Here is a 24,998-nt window from a genome sequence, read left to right as displayed (position 1 = left end):
CCTCGGGGTAAATTTAACTAAGGAAGTGAAGGACCTATATAATGAAAATTACAAGGCCTTTCTGAGAGAATTGGATGACGACATAAGGAGATGGAAAGACAGTCCATGTACATGGATTGGAAGAATAAACATAGCTAAAATGTCCGTTCTACCTAAAGCAATCTACAGATTCAACGCTATCCCAATCAGAATCCCAATGACATTCTTTACAGAATTAGAACAAACAATCCTAAAATTTATATGGGGTAACAAAAGACCCTGAATTGCTAAAGCAATCCTGAGAAAAAAGAAGAAAACGGGAGGCATCACAATCCCTGACTTCAAAACTTACTACAAAGCTACAGTAATCAAAACAGCATGGTACTGGTACAAAAACAGGTGCACAGATCAATGGAACAGAATTGAAAGCCCAGAAATAAAACCACACATCTATGGACAGCTTATTTTCAACAAAGAAGCTGAGTGCATACAATGGAGAAAAGAGAGTCTTTTCAACAAATGGTGCTGGGAAAACTGGAAAGCCATAAGTAAAAGAATGAAAATTGACCATTCTTTTTCACCATTCACCAAAATAAACTCAAAATGGATCAAAGACCTAAAGGTGAGACCTGAAACCATAAGCCTTCTAGAAGAAAACGTAGGCAGTACACTCTTTGATATCAGTATTAAAAGGACCTTTTCGGACACCATGTCTTCTCAGAGAAGGGAAACAATAGAAAAAATAAACAAATGGGACTTCATCAGACTAAAGAACTTCTTCAAGGCAAATGAAAACAGGATTGAAACAAAAAAACAACCCACTAACTGGGAAAAAATATTTGCAAGTCATATATCTGACAAAGGTTTAACATCCACAATATATAAAGAACTCTCACAACTCAACAACAAAAAATTAAACAACCCCATCAAAAAATGGGCTGGAGACATGAACAGATATTTCTCCAAAGAAGATATACGGATGGCCAATAGGCACAAGAAAAGATGCTCATCATCGCTGATCATCAGGGAAATGCAAATCAAAACTACACTAAGGTATCACCTTACACCCATTAGAATGACAAAAATATCTAAATGTAATAATAACAAATGTTGGAGAGGTTGTGGAGAGAATGGAACCCTCATACACTGCTGGTGGGAATGCAAACTAGTGCAGCCACTATGGAAAACAGTATGGAGATTCCTCAAAAAATTAAAAATAGAACTACCATACGATCCAGCCATCCCACTACTGGGTATCTATCCAAAGAGCTTGAAGTCAGCAATTCCAAAAGTCCTGTGCACCCCAATGTTCATTGCAGCATTATTTACAATAGCCAAGACATGGAAGCAACCTAAGTGCCCATCAACAGACGAATGGATAAAGAAGTTTTGGTATATATATACAATGGAATACTACTCAGCTGCAAAACAGAACAAAATCATCCCATTTGCAACAACATGGATGGACCTTGAGGGAATTATGTTGAATGAAGTAAGCCAGTTAGAGAAGTATGATCTCTGTATGACTCCACTCGTATGAGGAATTTAAAAATGTGGACAAAGAGAACAGATTAGTGGCTACCAGGGGAAAGGTGGGGTGGGGGGTGGGCACAAAGGGTGAAATGGTGCACCTACAACACGAATGACAAACATTAATGTACAACTGAAATCACACAAGATTGTAACCTATCATTAACTCAATTAAAAAAAAAGGAAAAAAAGAAAAACCATCTTGGAGATTGGAATTCTAAGTTCTTGTTAATATAGCAAGAAGAAAAGAGGAAAGAACACTGCAGTGTGAACTAGTAGAAAAACAATTAAACTAGGAGCCAGGAGAGTTCCAGTTTGGTCCCAGCCATGCCACCAACTAACTCTGTGACCTGATCACTATTATTTAATTCTCCAGGTTTCCATTTCCTCATCTATATGACATGGAGGGTGAAATTAGATGTTATTTAACAGACCCTCTGGGCTGTAACACTGTAATTCAAGGGCAAAATTTCATCAAAGTACTTTAAATCTTAAGTCAGATAAATCAAAGAAAAACACAAATATCAAAAGAGAAATCTGACATGGTAATTTCTTTGCATTAAAATTTATCTGGAACTGACTGATATGCATCCATAAAATGAGAGCTAAATAAATACACAAGGTATCAGATTAAATTCTGCTTCCAAGTAGAAGCAAAAATATTTTTTCTGTAGATAGCCAACTTAAATGGATCCTTGGAAACCATATGCAATTCTTCCAAAACAACCATAAAAATTTAACTGATTTAAACATTTACTAAAGTCCTTTCGTTTGCATTCTCCAGTGAACTTGCAGTGGTCTTACAAGAGGTAAAACAGGAAGCAAAATAAGCCTTCCTGAGCCCTTTGTGATTATAACGTTGAGTGACAGATTCTCTAGAATGAACAATGGACAATGAAATAGTCTGGCCAAACTAAACACTTTCTGTGAGCAGATTGCACCTTTATCTCAGCCAAGTAATCATTTTTATTCCATGAAAAATATCTAAAATCATGCCAAATTGTATCACTGCCACTGAAATTGGAATGGCTTCAACATCCCATAAAAACAGTGACACTTAATGAATTGCTTCAGTGAAATCATGCTGGAGAGAAAACAGATGAACAATTTTATTGTCTTACATGTGGTTCAAAAGATAGGATCAACACAGGTAATCACTGGTGTCCTTCATGCCAGGACTACCACCTGAGGTAAGCACACCTGGATTCCCATGAACTTGTTGGTTTATGCTGACTAAAATGAAGTGATTAATGCCACTGGGAAGCAGGCTAAAATAATATATTCAAAAGGAGCAGCACCAAATAGCTTGAAGCACACCGATAGAAGACGAAATCACAAAGTGAGACAGAACCAGTTTGCACACCTTGAGACACCATTTTACAAGAATTTAGACCATGACAGAACAGTGTATTGAATTCCATGAGGTCTAACCTACAAAAGAAATCTAAAATATTTAATGTCTCAAGAAATACCTGAGAATCCAGTAATCTTATACACGCTTGCTTGGAAGTTTAAAAAAGAAATACACCAGGGGGTCAGCCCTGTAGCCGAGTGGTTAAGTTCCCGAGCTCTGCTTCGGCGGCCCAGGGTTTCGCCGGTTCGAATCCTGGGCGCAGACATGGCACCGCTCATCAAGCCATGCTGAGGCGGCATGCCACAACTAGAAGGACCCATAACTAAAAATACACAAGTATGTACCTGGGGGCTTTGGGAGAAAAAGGAAAAATAAAATCTTTAAAAAAAAAGAAAAGAAATACACCATAGTTTTTTCCTTCTTACATTGTCCTTTTGTTCTTTCTGTCTGCAGTGACTGCACAATGGAGGGATCATAGCCAAGGTATCACAGATAGAATTGGACATCTTAAGTGAGGTATTTAAAGTTCACACCAAGAAAAGCCAAATACAGGCAAAGAACTGAAGTTCAAATATACCCGATACAGGGACATTTTCACTCTGACAGATAAATAACATCCGTCTGACTTGACTATTCTCACCGTCTCGGATGACATCAGTCACTTTTTATCTTTGGTCTTCTTAGCTGTTTTGTACTTATTTTTTAACATCTGGGTTCAATGATCCGATAACCTGTAACACCTCAAACAGCCAGTGAGGACACAGCTTGGTGGCGGTCACGGGAGAGGTGGTTTGCAATATCCTTTCCCATTCCCCTGTTCAGAAGATCTCAGCCTTTTCCTGGCAAACGTCATGACTTCTCAGGCTAAACCTAAACAGATTTCCTCTCTATTTTAGTGTTTCATATTTTCCCTGGGTTAGGAAAAAGGAAAATGTTTTGTTTTAATGGGTGCTGCTGATCTGCAGGTTACTAAATCTGTGAGATATATTAAGGACATGATCATGTTATATGCTTATTTATGCTCATAATTTGAAAGTGAGATTGGCCACATATAAATGGCCGGTGGATAATCAAGATGTTTCTGGGTTAACACATTTTCACTGCAGGATCACTTCCCCATAGATGCTGAGTTGGGGCTTCTCTCTCTCTCTCTCTTTTTTTTTAAGTATCAAAGCCATTGCAATAGCCACTCTAGAAAATTTCTTTGCAGGTGATCTTAACACTGTTTGGGCAGCCTTAGATCCTCTTTACTCCTTGACCCTGATGGGCTCTGTAAATTACTATCTGGTATCAGAGTGACTATCAGTTCAACTGTCAAGTGCCCTGAAGAGCCCAGGAAGACACACTAGAAGAGACAGAAGCTCCGAGGTTCACGCTTGTAAAGGGGTCGTTGAACACAGTGCTTCTTGGTCTTTTCCACCAAAGGACCCCAAAGGCAGAGGAGAGTCAAAGAAGCCTGGGGTATAGACGGAATTACCTCCAAGCCAGAGGATTCTTGGAAGTCTCATGTGCTATGTGGAAAATTCATTGAATTTTGAATTCTACTCCACATATATCAGCATTTGCTTTCATACAATTTTTTAAAAAAAATTTACCAAGCTATAGAACTTTTCCTTCAAATAATCTGTTAAATTTATGCTTGAGAAGATAACACCATGTTTGTCTTGGGGATTTTAGAAACCACCTTCAATCCCCCACCACTTCTATGCTCTCCCCAAATGTTCACATAACTCAGTATGAGGCGCAGGGACATTTCATTTAATTACAGGTTAAATACTTTCTCATGAACTCTTCTCTAACTCATTACCACCTAGGTGTGTTTCCTTATTTCTACATCCTTCGAATTCCTTCCAGTTCTCTAAGATCAGCTTGGGATTTATTTTTTTCCAAGTCTTCTCTGGTTTCTCTGTCCAACAATATTTCCTTTCTCCTCTCTTTTAGCACATTTTGTTTGCCTCACATATTCTTCACTTGATCATATATAATCCTGTACTAGGTCTATTTGTATCTTTTGTCTTTTTTTCCAACTTTATTGAGATATCATTGACACAGAACATACGTAACTTTAAGGTGTGCAAAGTATGATTTGATACACATACACTTTGCGAAATTATTACCAAAATAAAGTTAGTTAACACCTCCATTCTCTCACATTTTTACCTATTTTGCGCATGTGTGATGATAACATTTAAGATCTACTCTCTTAAAAACTTCCAAGTATATAATACAGTAGAGTTAATTATAGTCACCCTGCTGTATATTAGATCCCAGAACATAGTTATCCTACAGCTGAAGTTTGTACCCTTTGGCCAGCATCTCTCCATTTCCCCTACGTCCTAGCCCCTAGCAACCATCATTCTACTCTATTTCTTTGAGTTCAGCTTTCTTAGATTCCACATATGAGAACATACAGTATCTGTCTTTCTCTGTCTGACTTATTTCACTTAGCATAATGCCCTCAAGGTCCGTCCATGTTGCAAATGGCAGGATTTCCTTTGTTCTCATGACTGAATAATATTCCACTGTATATATATATACTACATTTCTTTATCCATTCATCCATTGATGAACACTTACACTGTTTCCATGTCTTGGCTATTGTGAATAATGCTGAGATGAACATGAGAGTGCAGGTATCTCTTTGAGATAGCAATTTCATTTCCTTCAGATATACATACGGAAGTGGGATTTCTGGATCATATAGTAATCCTATTTTTAATTTTTTGAGGAACCTCCATACTGTTTTCTATAGTGGCTGCACCAATTTATATTCCTACCAGCAACGCACAGGGGTTCCCTTTTCTCCACATCTTCGTCAATACTTGTTATCTCTTGTCTTTTTGATGATAGCCATTCTAACAGGTATGAAGTGATATCTCATTGTGGTTTTGATTTGCATTTCCCTGATGATTAGTGATGTCGACATCTCTTTATGTACTTGTTGGCTGTTTGTATGTCTTCTTTGGAAAAATGTCTATTCAAGTCCTCTGCCCATTTTTTAATTGGATTTTGTTGTTGTTGTTATTGAGTTGTATGAGTTCCTTATATATTTTGGATATTAACCCCCAATCAGATAGATAGCTTGCAAATATTTCCTCCCATTCCATAGGCTACCCTTCCATTTTGCTGATTGTTTCTTTTGCTACGCAGAAGCTTTTTAGTTCAATATAGTCCACTTACTTATTTTTCGCTTGTGCTTTTTGTGTCATATCCAAAAAATCATGGCCAAGACCAAAGTCAAAGAACTTTTGCCTATGTTTTCTTGTAGTAGTTTTACAATTTCAGGCCTTACATTTAATCTTTAATCCAGAGCCAGCCGTGATGGCCTAGTGGTTAAAGTTGGGCACTCACTGCTTCGGCGGCCCGAGTTTGTTTCCCAGTTGCAGAACCAGAACCCCTGTCTGTCAGTTGCTTTGCTATGGTGGTGGCTCACACAGAAGAACGACTTACAACTAGGATATACAACAATGCACTGGGGCTTTGAGGAGGAAAAAAAGTTATCAAGTCTTTAATCCATTTCAAGTTAATTTTTGTGAGTGATGTAAGATAGGGGTCCAATTTCATTTTTCTGCATGTGTTTATCCAGTTTTCCCAACACCATTTATTGAAGAGACTATCCTTTCCCCATTGAGTATTCTTGGCTCCTTTGTCAAATATTAGTTGACTGTATATGTGTCAGTTTATTTCTGGGCTCTCAGTTCTGTTCCATTAGTCTCTGTGTCTGTTTTTATGCCAGTACCATACTGGTTTGATTACTATAGCTTTCCAATAGAGCTTGAAATCGGGAAGTGCGATGCCTCCAGCTTTGTTCTTCTTTTTTAGGATTGCTTTGGCTATTTGGGGTCTTTTTGTGGTTACATATGAATTTTAGGATTTGTTTTTCTATTTCTGTGAAAAATGCCACTGGAATTTTGATAGGGACTGCATTGAATCTATAGATGGCTTTGGGTCTTTTGTCTTGATTCATATTCAGAATAATTTCAAAAATTTCTTAAGGGTAATTTCCTATGTGTATTACTTATCTACTGCTACATAACAAGCCATCACAAAACCTCGTGACTTAAAACAGCAACAATCCCTTTTTTCTTGTGATTCTAGAGTCAACAATTTGGGCTGGGCTCATGCGGGCAGTATTCTGTTTTATCTCATCCAGGATCACTAAGGCGACTGGCAGTCATCTGGTAGCTCAGCTGGGGCTGGAGGGACTAATGTGCATGCTCATGTATCTGGGGCCTTGATACTAGCTATTGGCGGGGCCTTGCATCATTTGCTAGTCTAGCCCAGACTTTCTTTCATGGTTGCAGGAATATTCCAAGAGGTGAAGCAGGAAGCTGCAAGGCATTTTGAAGCCTTGGCTCCAGAACTTGCACAATTTCACTTTTGCCACATTCTGTTGGTCAAAATAGACCACAAGGCCACTGGAGATTCAAGGAGTGGGGAAAAAGACTATCTCTTGATAAGAAAAGCTGAAAAATACTGTAGCCCTATTTTTGAGCCAAGCACACTATGTCTTCTCCTTCTGTCAATTTAACAGCAAGTATCACAGTGAAGGCAACTATTGGATACTAGCTGAAATGAACTCAATGTTCTGGCGCTTTTATTACACCCACCTTGAGTCAACCATAGGATAAGAAAAGATTTGAAGGAAAAAATTAAGCTTGATAAGATTGATCTATAACTCATTACTTGGACTCATTTTCTTTTTAAAAATTGCCTAGATCCAAACACACATGTTTTATTTATTTATTTATTTTTATTTTTTTATTTTTTTTAAATGTAGTTTTTTTTTTTTTTTAAAGATTTTATTTTTTCCTTTTTCTCCCCAAAGCCCCCCGCACATAGTTGTATATTCTTTGTCGTGGGTCCTTCTAGCTGTGGCATGCGGGACGCCGCCTCAGCGTGGTTTGATGAGCAGTGTCATGTCCGCGCCCAGGATCCGAACCAACGAAAACACTGGGCCGCCTGCAGCGGAGCGCGCGAACTCAACCGCTCGGCCACGGGGCCAGCCCCCTTTTTTTTTTTTTTTTTTATTTAAGATTTTATTATTTCCTTTTTCTCCCCAAAGCCCCCTGGTACATAGTTGTATATTCTTCGTTGTGGGTTCTTCTAGTTGTGGTATGTGGGACGCTGCCTCAGCGTGGTCTGACAAGCAGTGCCATGTCCGCGCCCAGGATTCGAACCAACGAAACACTGGGCCGCCTGCAGCGGAGCGCGCGAACCTAACCACTCGGCCATGGGGCCAGCCCCACACACATGTTTTATTTTAAAGGAATAGCTGTACCTCAAAGAAAAAGGCACATGCTTTGAAGGCTGACAATAAATCAACAGTTACTATATCTGAGACTAGGTACTATGAATACTAAAAAGCTTTGCTCATTGATATATTCATTTATTGATCAAACGTTCATTCAGTGCTTGCCATGTATCAGACTCTGAGGTATTTGCCCAGGATGCATAATCTAGTAGAGAAGAGGGATATACAAATGGATAATTGTAACATATGATGGTTCATAATTACAATGATAGATATATGCACAGAACATAGAAACACATTAAAAAATAAAATTCATTAAAAAAATTTGCAATTGGTTGTGTGACAAGACACACATGGATCTCCTAGTTGCTAAATAGGTATGTGTACATATCAGTTTTATGTAGTGTCATTAAAGCCTTTTGAGGATTGCAAGAGTACATATTCAAAGAAAAGGAAGGAGGCAAGATGTACATTACAGGACCATGTGGTGGACATCTGTTCTTTTTGCCTGTCCAGCATCCACTCTCTCTTCTTCTGTTGACAGCACCTTGATTCCCTGTCCCCTTTCTTCATTCTCAGTCCATATGATCTGGATAGAGACAACTTCACCCCCCTGTTACAGGTTGAATGTGTGATTCAGGCCTGGCCAATCAGACCACTGCATTCTTCTGGTCAGAGGAACTTGTTCAGGGATAGGTATACGACACAAGAAGACCCAGTGAGACCAATTTTCAGGACTTTTGTGTATCTACTGTGAAGAGAAGATCACTCTTTTCTCTTCTGGTTACTCAACAGAATGGGTGCAAGCCCGAGGCTGCTGGATGCCCAAGGAGTAGGAGAATAAAGCCAATTCTGAAGGAAGTGATTGAGACATGGAGGGAAGAAGACTGATGGCATTTGAGCCTCTGGATCCATCCATGATAGATCTAACTGCTAGAATTCTCCAATATATTCACATTCATATCCTCTTTCTCTCTCTCTTTTCCTCCTCCCTCCCTCTTCCTCTTTCTCTCTCTCTTTTCCTTTGAAGTATTAGTGTTGGGTGTTTGCCAATTGTCACTAAAAAGCTCTAACTAATATAGTACAGAAAGAGGAAAACTCAAGAAGTAGATTTGAGGAGTGTGTATCAATAAGAAGGCTAGCATCCTTGAAGATAGGGGTCCATGAGCGGAAGTAATGGGGAACAAATGGGATAAGATAGGATGAGCCCACTGGATGGTATGAAGTCATGATATCCAAAAGACTTCAGAGATGACATAGTAGAATCTATTAAGTAGAAAAAAGAGAAAGTGCATTTTACCATGAGTACACATATTAAAAATATTAGGAAGTCATAGCAGCATCAACTGAAATCAGGCAGAAGGAATAGTTAGGAGGAAACTGCACTGATAGGGAAGATGGGGAGGAAGACTCAGATCTGGACCATGGCAGTGCCAATCTGAGAAGTATAAACAGACAAATGAATACGGATTAGGGACTGCTAGAGGACAGGAAGGACAATGATGAATATAAAGAGATACAAGTGAACTAAGTTAATCCAAGAACTGACCAAGTCTACCCAAACTAAATCTAAAGAACAATCTACTGACAGTTGCTTGATAGTATTCTCAGTATGCAATTAAAGAGCGTAAAATAGGACCTACTACTTAAAGACTTTAGAAGGCTACTCTAATTACCAATTCAAGAGTAGAATAAATGAAATAAACATATTGTTTACCACATGACACAGGGCTTAGAGTATGTAAAACAACAACAACAACAAACAAACATCCTGAAACATTGAATTGAGGCTAAAAACAGTTGTGACTTTAGTCTGGTTTTATGCTAGCTGGATAGTATTTTAAACAATGAATCACTCTCATGAGTGATTTTATTTAAAATGCTCTCTGTTAATTATTAATTGCTCACCCAGGGCTGATAGGGACTTAAAACACTTCTGATTTTCTTTACTCACCAGCCAGAACCCTACATACCAGGGCCAATACAATGTCTTCTTGTCTCACTTACTTTAACCTGTTTTAAGGGTGTAGAAAGATATTTACATCAGAGGAAAAAATCAACAATATTTAAGAGTAACATTCATTCCAGAAAACTGGAATATGTCAGGACTAGACAGGTTTTGTATATATTAAATAATTGTGGTTTTAATTCTTTTTAAAGCAAGATAATAAACTAAAATTCAGAGGGCTGGTTATTTGTTTCTTTAAATCTGCCAAAGAATCAGGATATCTCCTTACATTTCCTCCCTCGGGCTTGTGGGGTTTGGAGTCCTTCCTGTCTAAACCATATATTCTTTGATCTGAGTTTTTGCTTTGAGTTCCTGTTAAAGAAAACACTTGCTATTACTTTCTCTGAGAAACATCAGTACTTTATATGTTCCTTTTGGACCACAGGGGCATTATCAGAGCAGTAAGGAAGGCTACACTTCAGATGGGACAAAAAGACCATCACAGAAGCCAATAAAGCATCTTTGAAGGTATAGGTTATTGGACACTGTGCCCAGTGTTCTAATCTTAGCATAAATTAAATTTAGTTGTATTAATTAGCAGGTTTTAATGTCTGCTGTCTTAAACAATGTTTTAAAACCATGGGGATTTGATTTCAAATAAGTTCTTGGGCTCTCTGAGGCCTGACCAAAGGAAGAAAAACAAGTGTCCCCAAAGATCTGAAAAGCACAGACTTGTAACACCACATTAGGCAAGCTCGAAGGCATATATGGGCTCTCCTCGGGCAATCCAGTGTTTTTTTCAAGGGTCATCATCCTGAAGCACTACCTCTTTCACATAATTCACACATTTGACACAAATATGTGGGAAAAATGTGTAAAGTTTACAGTTCGGTTGAAGTAAAAATCTGTTTATTTAAAAGGGCACATTTAAATAAAAGCTCTGTTGGAATTGCTAACATACAGAAATACCTAACACTAGGGATTTTTTTAAACTCTAGAGTCTTTCCTAAACACAAAGAAAATTTTTAAAATGTTAAATCACAAATTTGTTTTTGAGGAATATTAGCCCTGAGCTAACATCTGCCACCAATCCTCCTGTTTTTGCTGAGGAAGACTGGCCCTGAGCTAACATCCGTGCCCATCTTCCTCCACTTTATATGTGGGATGCCTGCCACAGCATGGCTTGACAAGCAGTGTGTAGGTCCACACCCAGGATCCAAACTGGCGAACCCCAGTCGACGAAGCAGAACATGCGAACTTAACCACTGCACCACTGGGCCAGCCTCCACAATTTTTTAAATATGTCTTAAACTTTCTAAATTTAAATTTTAAAATGAAAAATTGTTAAATCACAAATTTTTAAAATGAAAATTACAAATGATTGTATTGAATTTAGATTATTTGTTTTCCATTGGTTAATTAGGCAGCATACACAAAACCTCATAACTCTTTTGGTATAATGTATGCTGTCACTTTGCTGCCAAAGAGATGGGCTTAATCTAATAGGAATTGTTCTCAAATCCCTCCTCAAGACCCTGGGGACCATGTATCTGTAATTTCTGGGAGTGGCCTCTGGATGGCAGTGGTTTTTTTTTGAATATTTTTTTTTTGGTGAGGAAGATTGGCCCTGAGCTAACACCTGTTGCCAATCTTCCTCTTTTTGCTTGAGGAAGATTGTTGCTGAGCTAATATCTGTGCCAATCTTCCTCTATTTTATATGTGGGACGCCACAATAGCATGGCTTGATGAGTAGTGTGTAGGCCCATGTCTGGAATCCAATCCCATGAACCATGGGCTGCTGAAATGGAGTGTGTGGACTTAACCACTATACCACTGGGCTGGCCCCCAAGGCAATGTTCTTTTTAGTTTGCTTCTTGGTCATCGAGACAGTTTTTCTAAGTAAAAGTTGCAGGGGACTCAAAGAATCATCTCTTTCAATAAGCAGCTTCTTAGTGTTCTCAATTCCTTAGTAGCTGTGTGGCTTAGAGCAAGTCACTTAACTTCTCTGACTCTCAGTGTCCTCCTCTATATAAGGAGGATTCTATTCTAAACTTGGAAGGTAGTTGCAAGGATTAGATAATTATAATAACACTATTATTTATTGAAAACTTAACATGAACAGGTACTGTATAAGAGTTTTACAAGTAATATCTCACTAAGTCCTTCCAACTACCCTATAATGCAGATATTACTACTCTATCTTTAGAGGTAAGAAAACTGAAGATCAGGATAATCAGGAGTGTGGCCTAAGTCCCATGGCAACTCCGTGGTGAATGTAGGGTTTATCTTTCTAGCATATAATGTAAGTAAAGTGACCAGCAAATTGCCTTGTGCATAGTAAATATTAATAATTTTTAACCATTTTTATTATTGTTATTACCACAACTATTAAATTTTATGTAAGATGTAAAAATTTTAAAATATTATTTCCAAGATGACTTAAATTAGGTATAAAAATCTACTATGACCTAGTTGTTCAGATATCTTAACTTTCCCCCAAAGTATATTTGAGCAAAGAATGCAAGGCCAAAGAGGATTTGTAAATAAAAATTTATGGTCAATTAAATGTGAAAAATGCTATATATTTTATTCTTATCCTGGAGAGTCAGAAGAAATATTAGCATATTAAAGCTTCTGAGATGTTTTGCAGTAAAGAAAACCATTAATCCAGTTTAACCCAAAGTTTTCAAATATATTTGCAAAGGAATTCTTTCTTCATGTAATATTTATGACCATTCTTTGAAATCAGTATTCTGTGGAAAATATTTGGGAAAAATGAATCCATTGAAATTCCTCTTCCAAGTTGAGGATGCAATGTTTTGACAAGTCTTCTTCTGCCAACTCGACTCCCTGCTACAGATGTGCTGTGAAATGTCAGGGCTGACAATAAAGTCTTTCTGACACTTGACTGTTAAACCTAAGTTTTTCTTAGGCTTTTCTTACAACAGTACAACATTCTTTCTACTCTGCATATCACAGTCCCAGGTAAAATCCCAACCCTTTTCTGAAATTCCTGCTCACAGTGTTTCTTAGATCTCCTTACAGACCTTATCTTCTGTACCTTTCAATGAGTTCTAAAGTCTCGGTGTCTCTAAACCTTATTGCTATTTAATTTGGCACGTGCTTATGACTCCACAATTAAATTGTAAGTTCCTTAGTGTCTGGAATCATGCATTGCACTTCCACGTATCCCTAAAAGAGCACGAACACAGCAGATTGCTCATTCATTCATTCATTCATTCGTTCAACAAATACTCACTGAGCATCGCCCATGTGCCAGGCACTGTTCTAAGTGCTGGAGTACAGCAGCACCCCAGCAAGATCATCAGTACTCTAGTGGAACTTCTCTTGTACTGAGGGAGATAGATAAACAAGTCTTCAAGTAAGTACAGAATATAACGTCAGATAAGAATAAGTGGTATGAAGCAATAAGGGCATGTGAAAGAGTGAATGAGGAGAAGTTACGTCAGTTTGGAAAGGCTTCTTTAGAAAGAGAATATTTAAGCTAAAACCTGAATAATAGGAAAGAGCTAGCCACGCATTGAGAAGGTTAGAAAGAAGAGTGTTCTAGATCAGCGGAAAGAACCAGGGCAAAGGCTGGAGGATGGCTGAATTTGCTAAGTTAGAGGACTAGCAGGAAGGCCAGTGTGGCTGGAGCACGCACAATAAATCAAGGGATCAGTACGGTCCCTTAGAGTGGTGGGTATACGCCACACTGTGGCAAGGAACTTGGATTTTATTTTAGGTGATATGGAAGCCATGGAGCATTGTAGACATGGGAATGACCTAAGCATGTTTTCATTAAGTTAAAAGACCACTCTGACAACAGAGTAAAGAATGAAATGTAGGGGATCAAGGGAGGAATCAAGGAGGCCAATTATAGGCTGTTTTAGTAATCAAGGCAAGACATGATGGTGATTTAGAAAAGGGTGGTAGCCGGAGAGCAAGGGAAGTAGACAGATTCTGGATGAACTTTGGCAAAAGAGACAATGGGACTTGCTGGTTTGAGCAAACCTGTGGATAGTGATATTTCTTAGATGAGGGTGTCTGGGAGAGGAATGACTGTGTGGAAGGGTGGAGAAGATTATCGAAAATCCTTTTTGACCATGTTAAGGTTAAGTCTGTAAGATATCCAGGAATATGTGTCAATTTTACCAGATTCTGGAGCTCATAGGAAAGGGCAGGGCTAGATATATACATTCGGGAGTCACTGTACAGAAATAACATTTAAAACCATGGGACCACATGAGATCATCTAGGAGAGAATGTAACTCCAAGGCACCTCTAAATCTGGAAGTGGTACAGGAAAAGAAGAGTAAAAAAAAAAAAAGAGAGAGAGAGAGAGAGACTGAGAAAAGGAAGCCAAAACGGTAGAATGTGGACAATGGGGTGTTGAGATGTCCAAGCGACTAAAGAGCAGCTGGAATGAGGGAGTAGTTAGAGGAGTCAGATGCCAAAGACAAACTCTTCACAAAGTTTTGCCGTGAAGAGGAGCAGAGAAGCGGGGCAGTAGTTAGAAGGGACACAGAGTCAGGAAAGGACTTCCCTGGATCCCAAGATGGGAGACACTAGAGTTTATCTGGATAGAGCCGGGAGGAAAAATTAATGATGTAGACAAGAGAGGGACTAATTGAACATATAATTCTTTGTTCAATTATTGTAGATTTTTAAATGTATTTGATTCATATTAGACTGAATAGGAGGCTGTTTGCCAACATATGAGTTGTAATTGTGACCATCTCTGGGAAATAAAACTGGGTGTAATAGTAATAACAATATTCACTTAACTTGTATTTCATGCTTATTATGTGCCAGACATTGTTTTATATGCTTTACATATATATTAGCTTCTGTATTCCTCCAAATAACAATAATTGTTCTCATGTTACACTTGGTGAGGAAACTGAGACACAGAGAGATTAAAGTAACTTGCCTAGTGTCGTGTAATAAGTGACAGAACCAGGATTCACACTCAAATAATCTGACTCTGAAGCCTTACCTACCAGGATAACCTGGTCAAAGGTTTCACATCTGCTGGCATTTCCTCAGTTCATGACACGTTTTGTGGTTCACCTCCTCTCAGTACTCTTCTTTCTCCAAGGGTACACAGTTCCAGAAAACGAGGAAAGGGACTTGTTCTTCAACCCTTTCTCTTGTTGGGGCCATCTTAGGAGTTGGTCAAACCAATCAGATGTGGGCAGCAATTCTATTAAACGTGTTCCTTTTAGAATATTTATAAACATACACTACTCATAAAATACAGATTTCGACACTATAGTTTTTTTTCCCATAAAAATATTTCTTCTATATACACATTTGATGCACATGTATATTATTTTAATGGCTGTAGGGTATTCAGTTGTTGGACGACAGCACAATTCACCTAACCCTTCAAATATGTTTGCGTGTGTGCTTATGTATTTATATAAGAAGTCCATGTTCTTAGCAGAAAAGTCAGAAAATACAGCTTAGCAAAAAGAATTCCACTCCTTTGTTCCATTTAATAAATATTACTGAGTGTCCATTTTATATCACACAACCATTACAAATCATACCACACACATACCCACAGGAGAAAGCGAGAGAGGGAGGAGAGATATGTAAGCAGTAATTATCATTTCCAAATGGTGAGATATTAAGGGTGATTTTAATTTTTTTCTGCTTGCCTTTTTTCCCTTATTTTTCTATAATGAGCATATGTTACTTTAATACTTGGAAAAATGTTATTTCAAAAATTAAATATTTCTACATATTATGCTGAGAGCACATGCATTACCAGACATCTGATTTGAATCCATTAAGAGAGTAAGGCATGGGGGCATACATGGACATTTTATTATTTGAATTACTCAATAATAACGTTCCCAATTATTCCACTGCCAGGAGCATTGTTCAGGATGTGTGTGTGTATGTGTGTGTGTGTTGTGGGGCACTACATAATTATCTATGATAATTAGTATATATTTAACAATAATGGACAATTAACATGGAAATTCGCTTCTTACCACTAGATCTACCTAAGCAAAGAAACAGAAAGAGAGATCCAGGACACATTTTCAAGGAAAAAAACTCCCCAAAGTATAGGTAGAAAATTTAGATATTTTTCTCTGTCCCAGTGTTCCGGCTATCCCATTTAGACGCCTCTTTTCTTTTCTTTTCAATCTTTTATTGTGAAAAATTACAAACATACTAAATATATGTATATTTGAATGCTCAAAAATATGTACAATAAACCCCATGTTCCCACCACCCAGCTTTAATAATTATCAACATTTTTAAGAATTTCTTTTCCAATTGCCTGTCTTGCATTAGTAGGACACAATAATACTTATAAACAGGAAAACTATGTTTGTAGAAAAGTTTTTAAATATTAAATAAAAAAGGAATGGTTTTTAAAAACCTCACTGCATAGAACTGCACTAAATTGTGAGAGGTCCCCAAGTAGTTTCTAAGGCCTGCTGATGCAGTCACCACCTTTCCAGACCAATTTGCCCTTTCCTTTCCAACAGCTAGTTGAATGCATTATTACACTTGGAAAATGGAAGAATTAAAATAAGGAAAGCAGTAAACCAGGAACTGTGAAGCTATAGGACAGAACTGGGGGAAACAGCGAGCACTCACCCAGGCTAAGTATGGCCAAGAAGACAGCCCAGGGACAAGCAGCACCAGGCTGGGCAGGCCACTCTCCTGTACAGAGGTCGCAAAGGAGGGCTAGCGGAGCACTATCAAACTTCACCTGGTTGTACCTACCTAAACTGTTGTCACTGCTCGTGGGCCAGGAGGCAATTCTATCCCTCAGCTGCTTCTTTTTACAGGAGTTGTCTGACTTCTCAGAAAGGCCTACTTCCTCCTTCCTAATTTCTCGGACGAGCTGCATGCGGCATCTTGTAAAATCCTGAAAGGAAATCTTCCCATTTTCATCTGCGCCCAGTTGGTTCATGATCTCAGCCACAGACTCTTCCATATTCAGTTGACGACAAACCATCAACAAGTCATTTCTACGGAAGGGGTTGAACAGAGGAAAACTCGTTAGGAGAGACATTTGCGCTAGATAAAGTGATTAACGAAGAAGAAAGAAAGGAGTATCTCTTGAATATATCTACACATAGTAAACCTATTTCCAATTTTCTCATTGCTTCTAGAAAAGTGTAAGTGTGCGAAAAGATCTGTTTCATCAGGGTTATTCTAGACAAGAACGCTATTATTATTTGGAAGAGTGAGTCTATTTTAAATCCTTTGTTCTCTTTTTCTTCCTGCCTCCACGCCCTTCCCTCCTTTTCTTTCTTTTGAAATCGATGGAGCACCTGTAGAGTATAGCACTGTAATCTCACCCTAAGATAAAGTTTCAGAACACAGAAAAGCTATTGTTTCTACTCTTGGCAGAGTTTAAAATCTAGTCAAGTTGTAAAAGAGCCACACAGATTTTTAACAAGCTCGGTTTTCAGCTTTCTGGACCAATCAGCTCATTTGAGTACGTCTTTAAACATGTTATTTAATCTTAACTTTCACGACTCAGTGTTTGTCTACCTCTGGTTATTCAGGATTTTCTTTGACTATTTTCCACCTTCCCATCAGCAATTAGTAAGCCCTAAGACTTACAGCAGGGATCAAAATCCCAAATGTCTTCCAGGACTAGGACATAACATAAATGTGTGAAGGGGGTGGATCTAAGACAAAAGGGATTGGTGGAGTCTGTGGCTGGACTAAAGAAGTACATCCGGCCTATAGTTTCTCAAGTTAAAAAAAGAAAAAGAATAAAAAAGGAACAAGAAGAAGAACAACAACACTATGCTGGCCAAGAACATTTAATTGGAGGACATCATTTGACCCCTGACATATAAGTCTTGTTCTTTTCTCTCGTTCTAAGCTCCTTGGTGAAACATTTTGTTCATATAGTTCTAACTGTACATCTCAATAAAGGTTAAAGGATTACAACACTGAAGCCCTGGGAAAGACATTAGGAACTATTCCATGGTCACAAACAAAGGTAATTAGCATCCCTGTCTCAACATACCACTAAAGTCCAATCGTCTTGAGAACATGACCAATCTGATGTTTGCTGATACCTGAAACCTAACAGTGAAAATTAAGACCAACACCTCTCTTCCTCTCACCCTTCACAAATTCCTTCTCCTGGTCAATGTTACTGTGATCTCCCCAAGTTCCCCAGGCTCATAGAATTGTAGATATTTTTAATATTTTTTCATTCACTCCATCTTACCCCTAATTTCCCCCACCCTGGTCCCCAGTGTCCAATTTATCATCAAATTTCTGTTGGTCCTGCCCCTGAAATGCTTTTATATTTACTCTTAATTGTGTTTTCCAAATGTACAACACTCTCCAAGACCTTCTCAATTTATACTCAGCCTATTACACTAACTTGTTTAGCTGGTCACCCTGCTTCCATATGCCATCCATTTTCACGTTTCATAAATAATTTTTACATACAGCTACGTTTTATTTTATCTTGTGTGCATGTGTATGTCTATGTACATATGTATATTATATATATGCCTATGTGTATGTATTTATATTTTTTATTTGTAAGGTAGATGTATAGGTGGATGAACAAATAAATATACACATACAAGTGGGCATGGTAGGGGTCGGGCCGTGGCTGAGTGGTTAAGTTCATGTGCTCTGCTTCGGCAGCCCAGGGTTTCGCCAGTGCGGATTCTGGGCGCAGACCTAGCACCACTCATCAGGCCATGCTGAGGCGGCATGCCCTATAGCACAACTAGAAGGACCTACTGGGGGGGCTTTGGTGGGTGGGGGGAGAGGAGGAGGAGCAGGGGGGAGGAGAAGGAGAAGAAGATTGGCAGCAGATGTTCACTCAGGTGCCAATCTTTAAAAAAAACTAAAAACAGAAGTGGGGATGGTAGATTAAATTATTAGTCCTAATTTTTCATTCTCCTATAGTAGTGTTATATATCCTTACCCTTGTCTTGCCCTCAGGATCAAGGACATTCATGGTAAGTGTGTCCTTCCCCATCCCTTAACTTCAGGTTTGACATCTAACTTGCTTTGGCCCCTAGGATGTTAGCAGATATGTGTTTATTTAGTTGGGCTTGTCCTCTTCCGCTTCTGCAATCATTATGAGAAAAACAAACCATCGTAGCTATTAACCCACTAGGCTGGGCCCCATAATGAGCCACTTCAGCCGACCTGTGGACCTGTAGCCTAAGAAGAGCCACTCTAGCTGACCTTAAGATGTAAAATTCTTATCGTTTACGACAATGAGATTTTGTGATTGTTACCCGGCAATATCTAACTGATACACTGAAATAATTTTTTAAAAATGCATTCATATGCTTATCTTTTTTGCCCTTCCCTGAATACAACCTGTCTGATATTCAGCTGGATTCATCCAAGACATTGGGATGATTACAACTGCTAAATCAGGAATACAAACAGAAAGAAAGGGCCATGTTCAGAGTCTACATTCTAAAATAAAATTTTCTTTTTTATATTTTTAGATAATAATCTTAAAAATTAGGCTTGGTGGGAGACAAAGAAGTTTTATAAAATCCAAAAGTTCACACACTAAGATGTTAACACTAATATTTTCTGAATGGTAGGAATATAGTGTTTTCATTTTCTTATTTTTGCCTATTTTTATTGGTAACTTTCTACAATGTACTACACTACTTTTATAAATTGCTATGTCATTTTCTTGGTTTTAAAAACGAGCATAGGGGCCAGCCCCATGGCCGAGTGGCTAAGTTCGCACGCTCCGCTTTGGCGGCCCAATCCAGGACCGGTTCGAATCGTGGGTGCGAACATGGCACCGCTCATCGGGCCATGCTAAGGCAGCATCCCACATGCCACAACTGGAAGGACCCACAACTAAAAATACACAACTATGTACCGGGGGGCTTTGGGGAGAAAAAGGAAAAATGAAATCTTTAAAAAATAAAAATGAGGATAATAATAGCTCCTATCTTATAGAGTTGTTCTGAGGGTAAATGAGATAACTCATGCAAAGCACTTAACATAGTTCCTGGCACATATTAAGGAGTCAATAAATAGTAGCCATTATTATGATTATTTTATAATTATTGATCATAGATCTTTCACAATGCCCAAGTTTCATGGTTAAGACTTTAGTAATTAAGCACAAACTGCTCAGGGGAGAAGACTGCTTACTGAACTGAACTGACCGCCTCCCTAAGTGGAGCAATCTGTCTGCAGAGGCCAGCCCTTCCTCCCCGCCTGTGGGCCACGTATGAACGCTGGGCACCCTCCTGAGAAACCCAGCTCTGCCCAGGCTTGAGCAGTCCCATTCTACAAAAAGCAGCTCAGAGAAAAGATCTGTGTTCTAGAAACGCCAACTCAGAGGAGAATGCGTAATGCTGCATTTTCATTTAAAAGGTCTGCGCCATTGAAAGGCTAATATAAAAGATCAAAAACAACATACATTGCATTCTACTAAATTAGTTCTGATTGTAATCTTTAAATAGAAGTGCTAGTTTCTAAAAATGAAATTAAAGCTAAATTCTTTCAGCATAGAGATATAGAACCAGCAATAACAACTAACAAATCTGCAGGAGAAGTGCTATTATCCCCATTTTACAGATTAAGATATGAAGGCTGAGAGAGTCACAGAGCTAATATACAGCAGAGCCAGGAATCGAAATCAAATCAGTGTGATTCCACAGCTCTTACCCTTTCCATTCTACCATTCACCACCTTGGATGTCAATCATATCAAATTTTGACCTGTGAACACACATAAGGATGACACTAATATAAGCAGCTTGATTATCAATGGTCATTAATTAACAATACTTTCATATTAAACCAGAAAGACTACATAGATCTATATATGTGTTACCCTTCTATGTTAAACATGGATGAAAACAATAAGTTACATTTTGTTATCAACAAGATGAGAAAGCAAATTTACAAGAGAGAAAAAAAATTCCAAAAGCTCTCCTTTACATACCAAGAGCTAAGCCTAGAGAACCTGGATCACAAAGGTTTACTATGAGCCATTGTATCAGCTTGTTTAAAATGGCCCTCAGTGAATTACACTCCTCTGTGACCAGGCCTCTTTTGCCATACCTCCCATCAAGGGGTGGAGCCAATTTCCCTGCCCTTGAATCTAGGCTGGCCTTGTGACTTGCTTGATCAATGGAATGTGACAGATTTAACATTCTAGGATTTCTGAGCACAGGCCTTAAGATGCCTTGTAGCTTCCACTTTGAGCTCAAACTTTTCCAACTCCATGCAGTCCTTGTAGCCCACTCAGGCCCACAAGTGGTCTCTTCCTTCTGCCAGCATTTAGCCCCTGCACCATTCATTCAGTGACTATACGTAACTTTGTGACAACTTTTGGATTGTTGTACTAACTTTCATTTCTCTCCTTCTCTTTTTTTTTCTTTTATTATTTTCACACACTCAAGTCTTACCGTTCCAACCTGACCACAAGCTCCTGGAAGCCAGTGTTGACCATGCATCACTCTCTCTTGAGATCTACGCAGCACTCAGCACATCACCGTGTACACAGCAGATCTCCCTCACATCTGTTTGGATGGACTGATTCATAAACTTTCCGAAGTTAAAAATGACTACTCTTTTAAGGGGGTCCCCACTTTATTTGATATTTTCCAACATACACCTCTCTGTATTCTCCCACAGAAGGCAGCATATAGGATGCTCAGTAAGTATGAATGACCAGTGGACACCATAAAAACAACCACCACCCCCTTGTAACCTTAGTGACAGAGCAGCATGACAGTTTCTCTGCCCTAGGTCAGGAACGTTTCTCAGAGGAAGAGACACTAAGCTACAGTTGTCCAAAACTGAGATGGCAGAGTGGAGAACTATTTCAGTAGCAATAACATCACCACATAAGGCAGCAGCCTTAAAAAAAAAAAAAGAAACAACCAAACTTTTGTATATTATTCCAGAAAATACGTACATTCATTGTAGAAAATGTAGACAAGCAAAAAGAAGAAAATAGAAACTACATGCAATCCCTCTACTCCGCAATAACCACAGGGAACATTTTGGTTAACTTCACAAAATTTTGGTGAACATTTTTTCCTCTAAATAAATAAATTTCCTCTAAATAATTTTTTTCCTTTCATCATTGCGACAACTGTTCTAAAAGGTGTTTCACATTTATTCATATTCATATCAATATATCTTATCTTCAGAGGATATCACCGTGAGGCAAGAAAGGAATAGATTCCAGTTTATAGCAGAGGAACTAGCCAAGTCAGGTAATATTTAGTTCTGTAAAGAACACCAATCACCAGGCAGCAAAATTAAAATATGACTGAAGATCGATGCTTCCAGCTCTAAACTGCGTGCTTTCACAATGCACAGCTATTACTTTCTGTATATAAAAGCCTTTTTGTCTCTTGGCTATTCTTCTTCCTTTAACTTATAAAGAAATTGAGTAGGAAGTGAAAATTCAATGAAGCTATTTATCATTCAGCGAAATTCACAGCCCAACATCGGGACTAGATAATGGGAAAGATGGGCTTAGGTCTCTCAGGCTCAGAGGCAGAGAAAAACATCATTCTTCTCCACAATGATACTAAATCCCAAACCCAGATGGAATGAGGGCTATGCAAAAGCAATCATTACTTTGAGTAAGAGGTTAGATGCTTCTGTTCACAATTCTCAACAGACACCTTTGGAACAGGTAGGTGTGCCAGTAATAGCTGTTTATGAAAGAACTCAAAAAAAGTCTAAAAGTTCATTTTGCCCCTAACTCTTCAATTTGAGTCACACAAAAATGTAATTTAGAAGTCTAATTTCTGTTCCATAAATATTTAAAGTGTGAAAAATCGTACGTCATAAAAAAACAGGCTTCTAGTCTATAGTTGGTAATTTCTGGGTACAGCTGTTGGCTGGAGCAAATGCATTTGCCTTTCATCATTGCTTCTGAGTAAAATAATTAAAGTGGAGAACAAAACAAATAATAAGCAAATAAACTCATAGTTAAGATAAAAGGAGAAGAGGTTATCAAAGATAAGGGATTTCAACAAATGTCAGAAAGACATAAAAGAGATGGGAGCAGCTGGCCGATGACACAGGTGCTAAAAATCCTTGCCTAGAATATGCAGCAAGGGAGCTGCAGAGGCAGTGGCAAAACCCTGAATGTTCTGGGTTGACAGTTGGCAGTATGATGAATGGCGAGAATGAGAAGTGGGACTGACAACACCGGGGCTCTCCTTACCTTTCATAGCATGGAATAAAGAGATACTGTTCAAAGTTGACAAATCGGATACAAAGGTATAAGCTCGTATGGAAGAAATGATCAGGAGAACTAAAAGCACAAATGGTAAAAAGAAACTGCCTGGGGAGTGGGCTTGGGCGTGGAGAGGGAGGCAGGGCAGGAACCGGTGTTTTGCCACAAGCTCTTCTGTACCATATTGTTTTTACCATGCGCGTGAAATGTTTTGATAAAAGTAATGTTTCCAAATTAAAAAAAAAAGTCAGTCATTAATTTAATTTGAGGTATGACAGACAAAAGATTAGTATGAAATATATAACAAATTCCTACACTGCAATAAGGTAAAGAAAATAACCCAATCGAAAAATGGGCAAATGATGTGAGCAGAAAATAGCCAATAAAGATGTGAAAAGATTCTCAACCTCAATAAACAGAAGGAAAATGCAAATTAAAACAAACAATGGATACTATTTTAATACCTACAGGATTGGCAAAAATGTTGGTCTTACAATACCAAATGCTGATGAGGAAGCAGAAACTTTGACATGGTGTTGGTGGAAGAGACACTGGTACTGCCTCTTTAGAAAGGTCTTTGGCAACATCTAAAAAGTAGAGTTAAGCACACTCTTCAACCAGAAATTCAATGTTTAGTTATATATGCTAAAGAAACGTATGCAGGGACAGAAGGAGAGACGCACAATATCTGTAACAGCAAAGATTTGGAAAGAGCTTAATAATAATATAAAAAATCATACTGATGAGAACAGCTAACACGGATACTTATTATGTGCCAGGGCCTAAGCTAGTGCTTTACATGTCTATTAATTAATTTAATTCTCACAACCACCCTGTGAGTTAATACCATCATTCACTCCATTTTATAAGTGAGGAAAGTGAAGAACAGAGGTGTGAAATAACTAGTCCAGAAGGCTATTAACAGAGAATGGATATATAAATTGAGGTATGGTCAGGTAATGAAATACTATAGAATGGAGTTTTTGAAAGAAATACATCTACGATATATCATCATTAATAAATTTCAAAAACAATGTTGAGTAAAATCCTCGGGTTGAAAAATAACATGAACAATAGGACAGCATTTACCTAAAGTTTAAAAATATGCAAAACAACACTGTGAATTGTATATGGATTTACACATAGGCAAGTAATAAAAACAAGGTCAGGAAGCATAAATATCAAGTGTAAAGTGGTGAGGGAGAAAGGAGAATAGGATTGGGGAAGGGAATATGGGGGAGTTAACATGTATTTATAACAACACATTAAAAATCATAGGCAAATATGACACCATGTTAACATCTTTTCAATCTGGATAATAGGTACATTTGTGTTCATTATATAATCTGTAATTTTTATTATTTAAAATTTTTCTTAACAAAAAAGCTAACATATAAAAAGCCAACTCAAACAAAACAAATATGGTCTGAGGCCATGGTTGAAGGGGAAAATGTTTAAAATGAACAACACCATTCATATCAGAATGCACTTACAGGACACGTCTCCTGGAGTTAATCAAATAAGATGATCCAAAATGTCATTTTCAAACTTTGGTCATCCTTACAGACTACAGATCTGATTATTTTCCTCTTATGATTTTCCAAAGGTAGAATTACTCATTGTTAAATGATCTAATCTCTTGATACGGTTTCCCATAGGTCCCTTGAGAAACATCTACCAATTTATAGCCCCACCAGCAGTGTTTGAGCTGCCCACACTTCAGCTATGTT

At 38.2% G+C, this 24,998-nt stretch overlaps 1 protein-coding gene across 4 annotated transcripts in view; it reads right to left on the bottom strand.

Moving 5' to 3' along the window:
- Positions 1-24,998, bottom strand: part of MCC (MCC regulator of WNT signaling pathway) — a 407,992-nt gene that overhangs the window by 318,698 nt on the left and 64,296 nt on the right. For all 4 annotated transcript variants that reach the window (XM_070571261.1, XM_070571264.1, XM_070571262.1 and 1 more), the window contains exon 2: positions 16,816-17,063. In XM_070571261.1, coding sequence (XP_070427362.1) covers positions 16,816-17,063 — 248 coding nt within the window. The remainder of the gene's footprint in view (positions 1-16,815; positions 17,064-24,998) is intronic.

This window comes from Equus przewalskii, chromosome 13, assembly GCF_037783145.1.
Source record: "Equus przewalskii isolate Varuska chromosome 13, EquPr2, whole genome shotgun sequence".
Taxonomy (NCBI): domain Eukaryota; kingdom Metazoa; phylum Chordata; class Mammalia; order Perissodactyla; family Equidae; genus Equus; species Equus przewalskii.
Note: the sequence above shows the minus strand (reverse complement) of the source record. Positions and strands in the feature narration are given on the sequence as shown.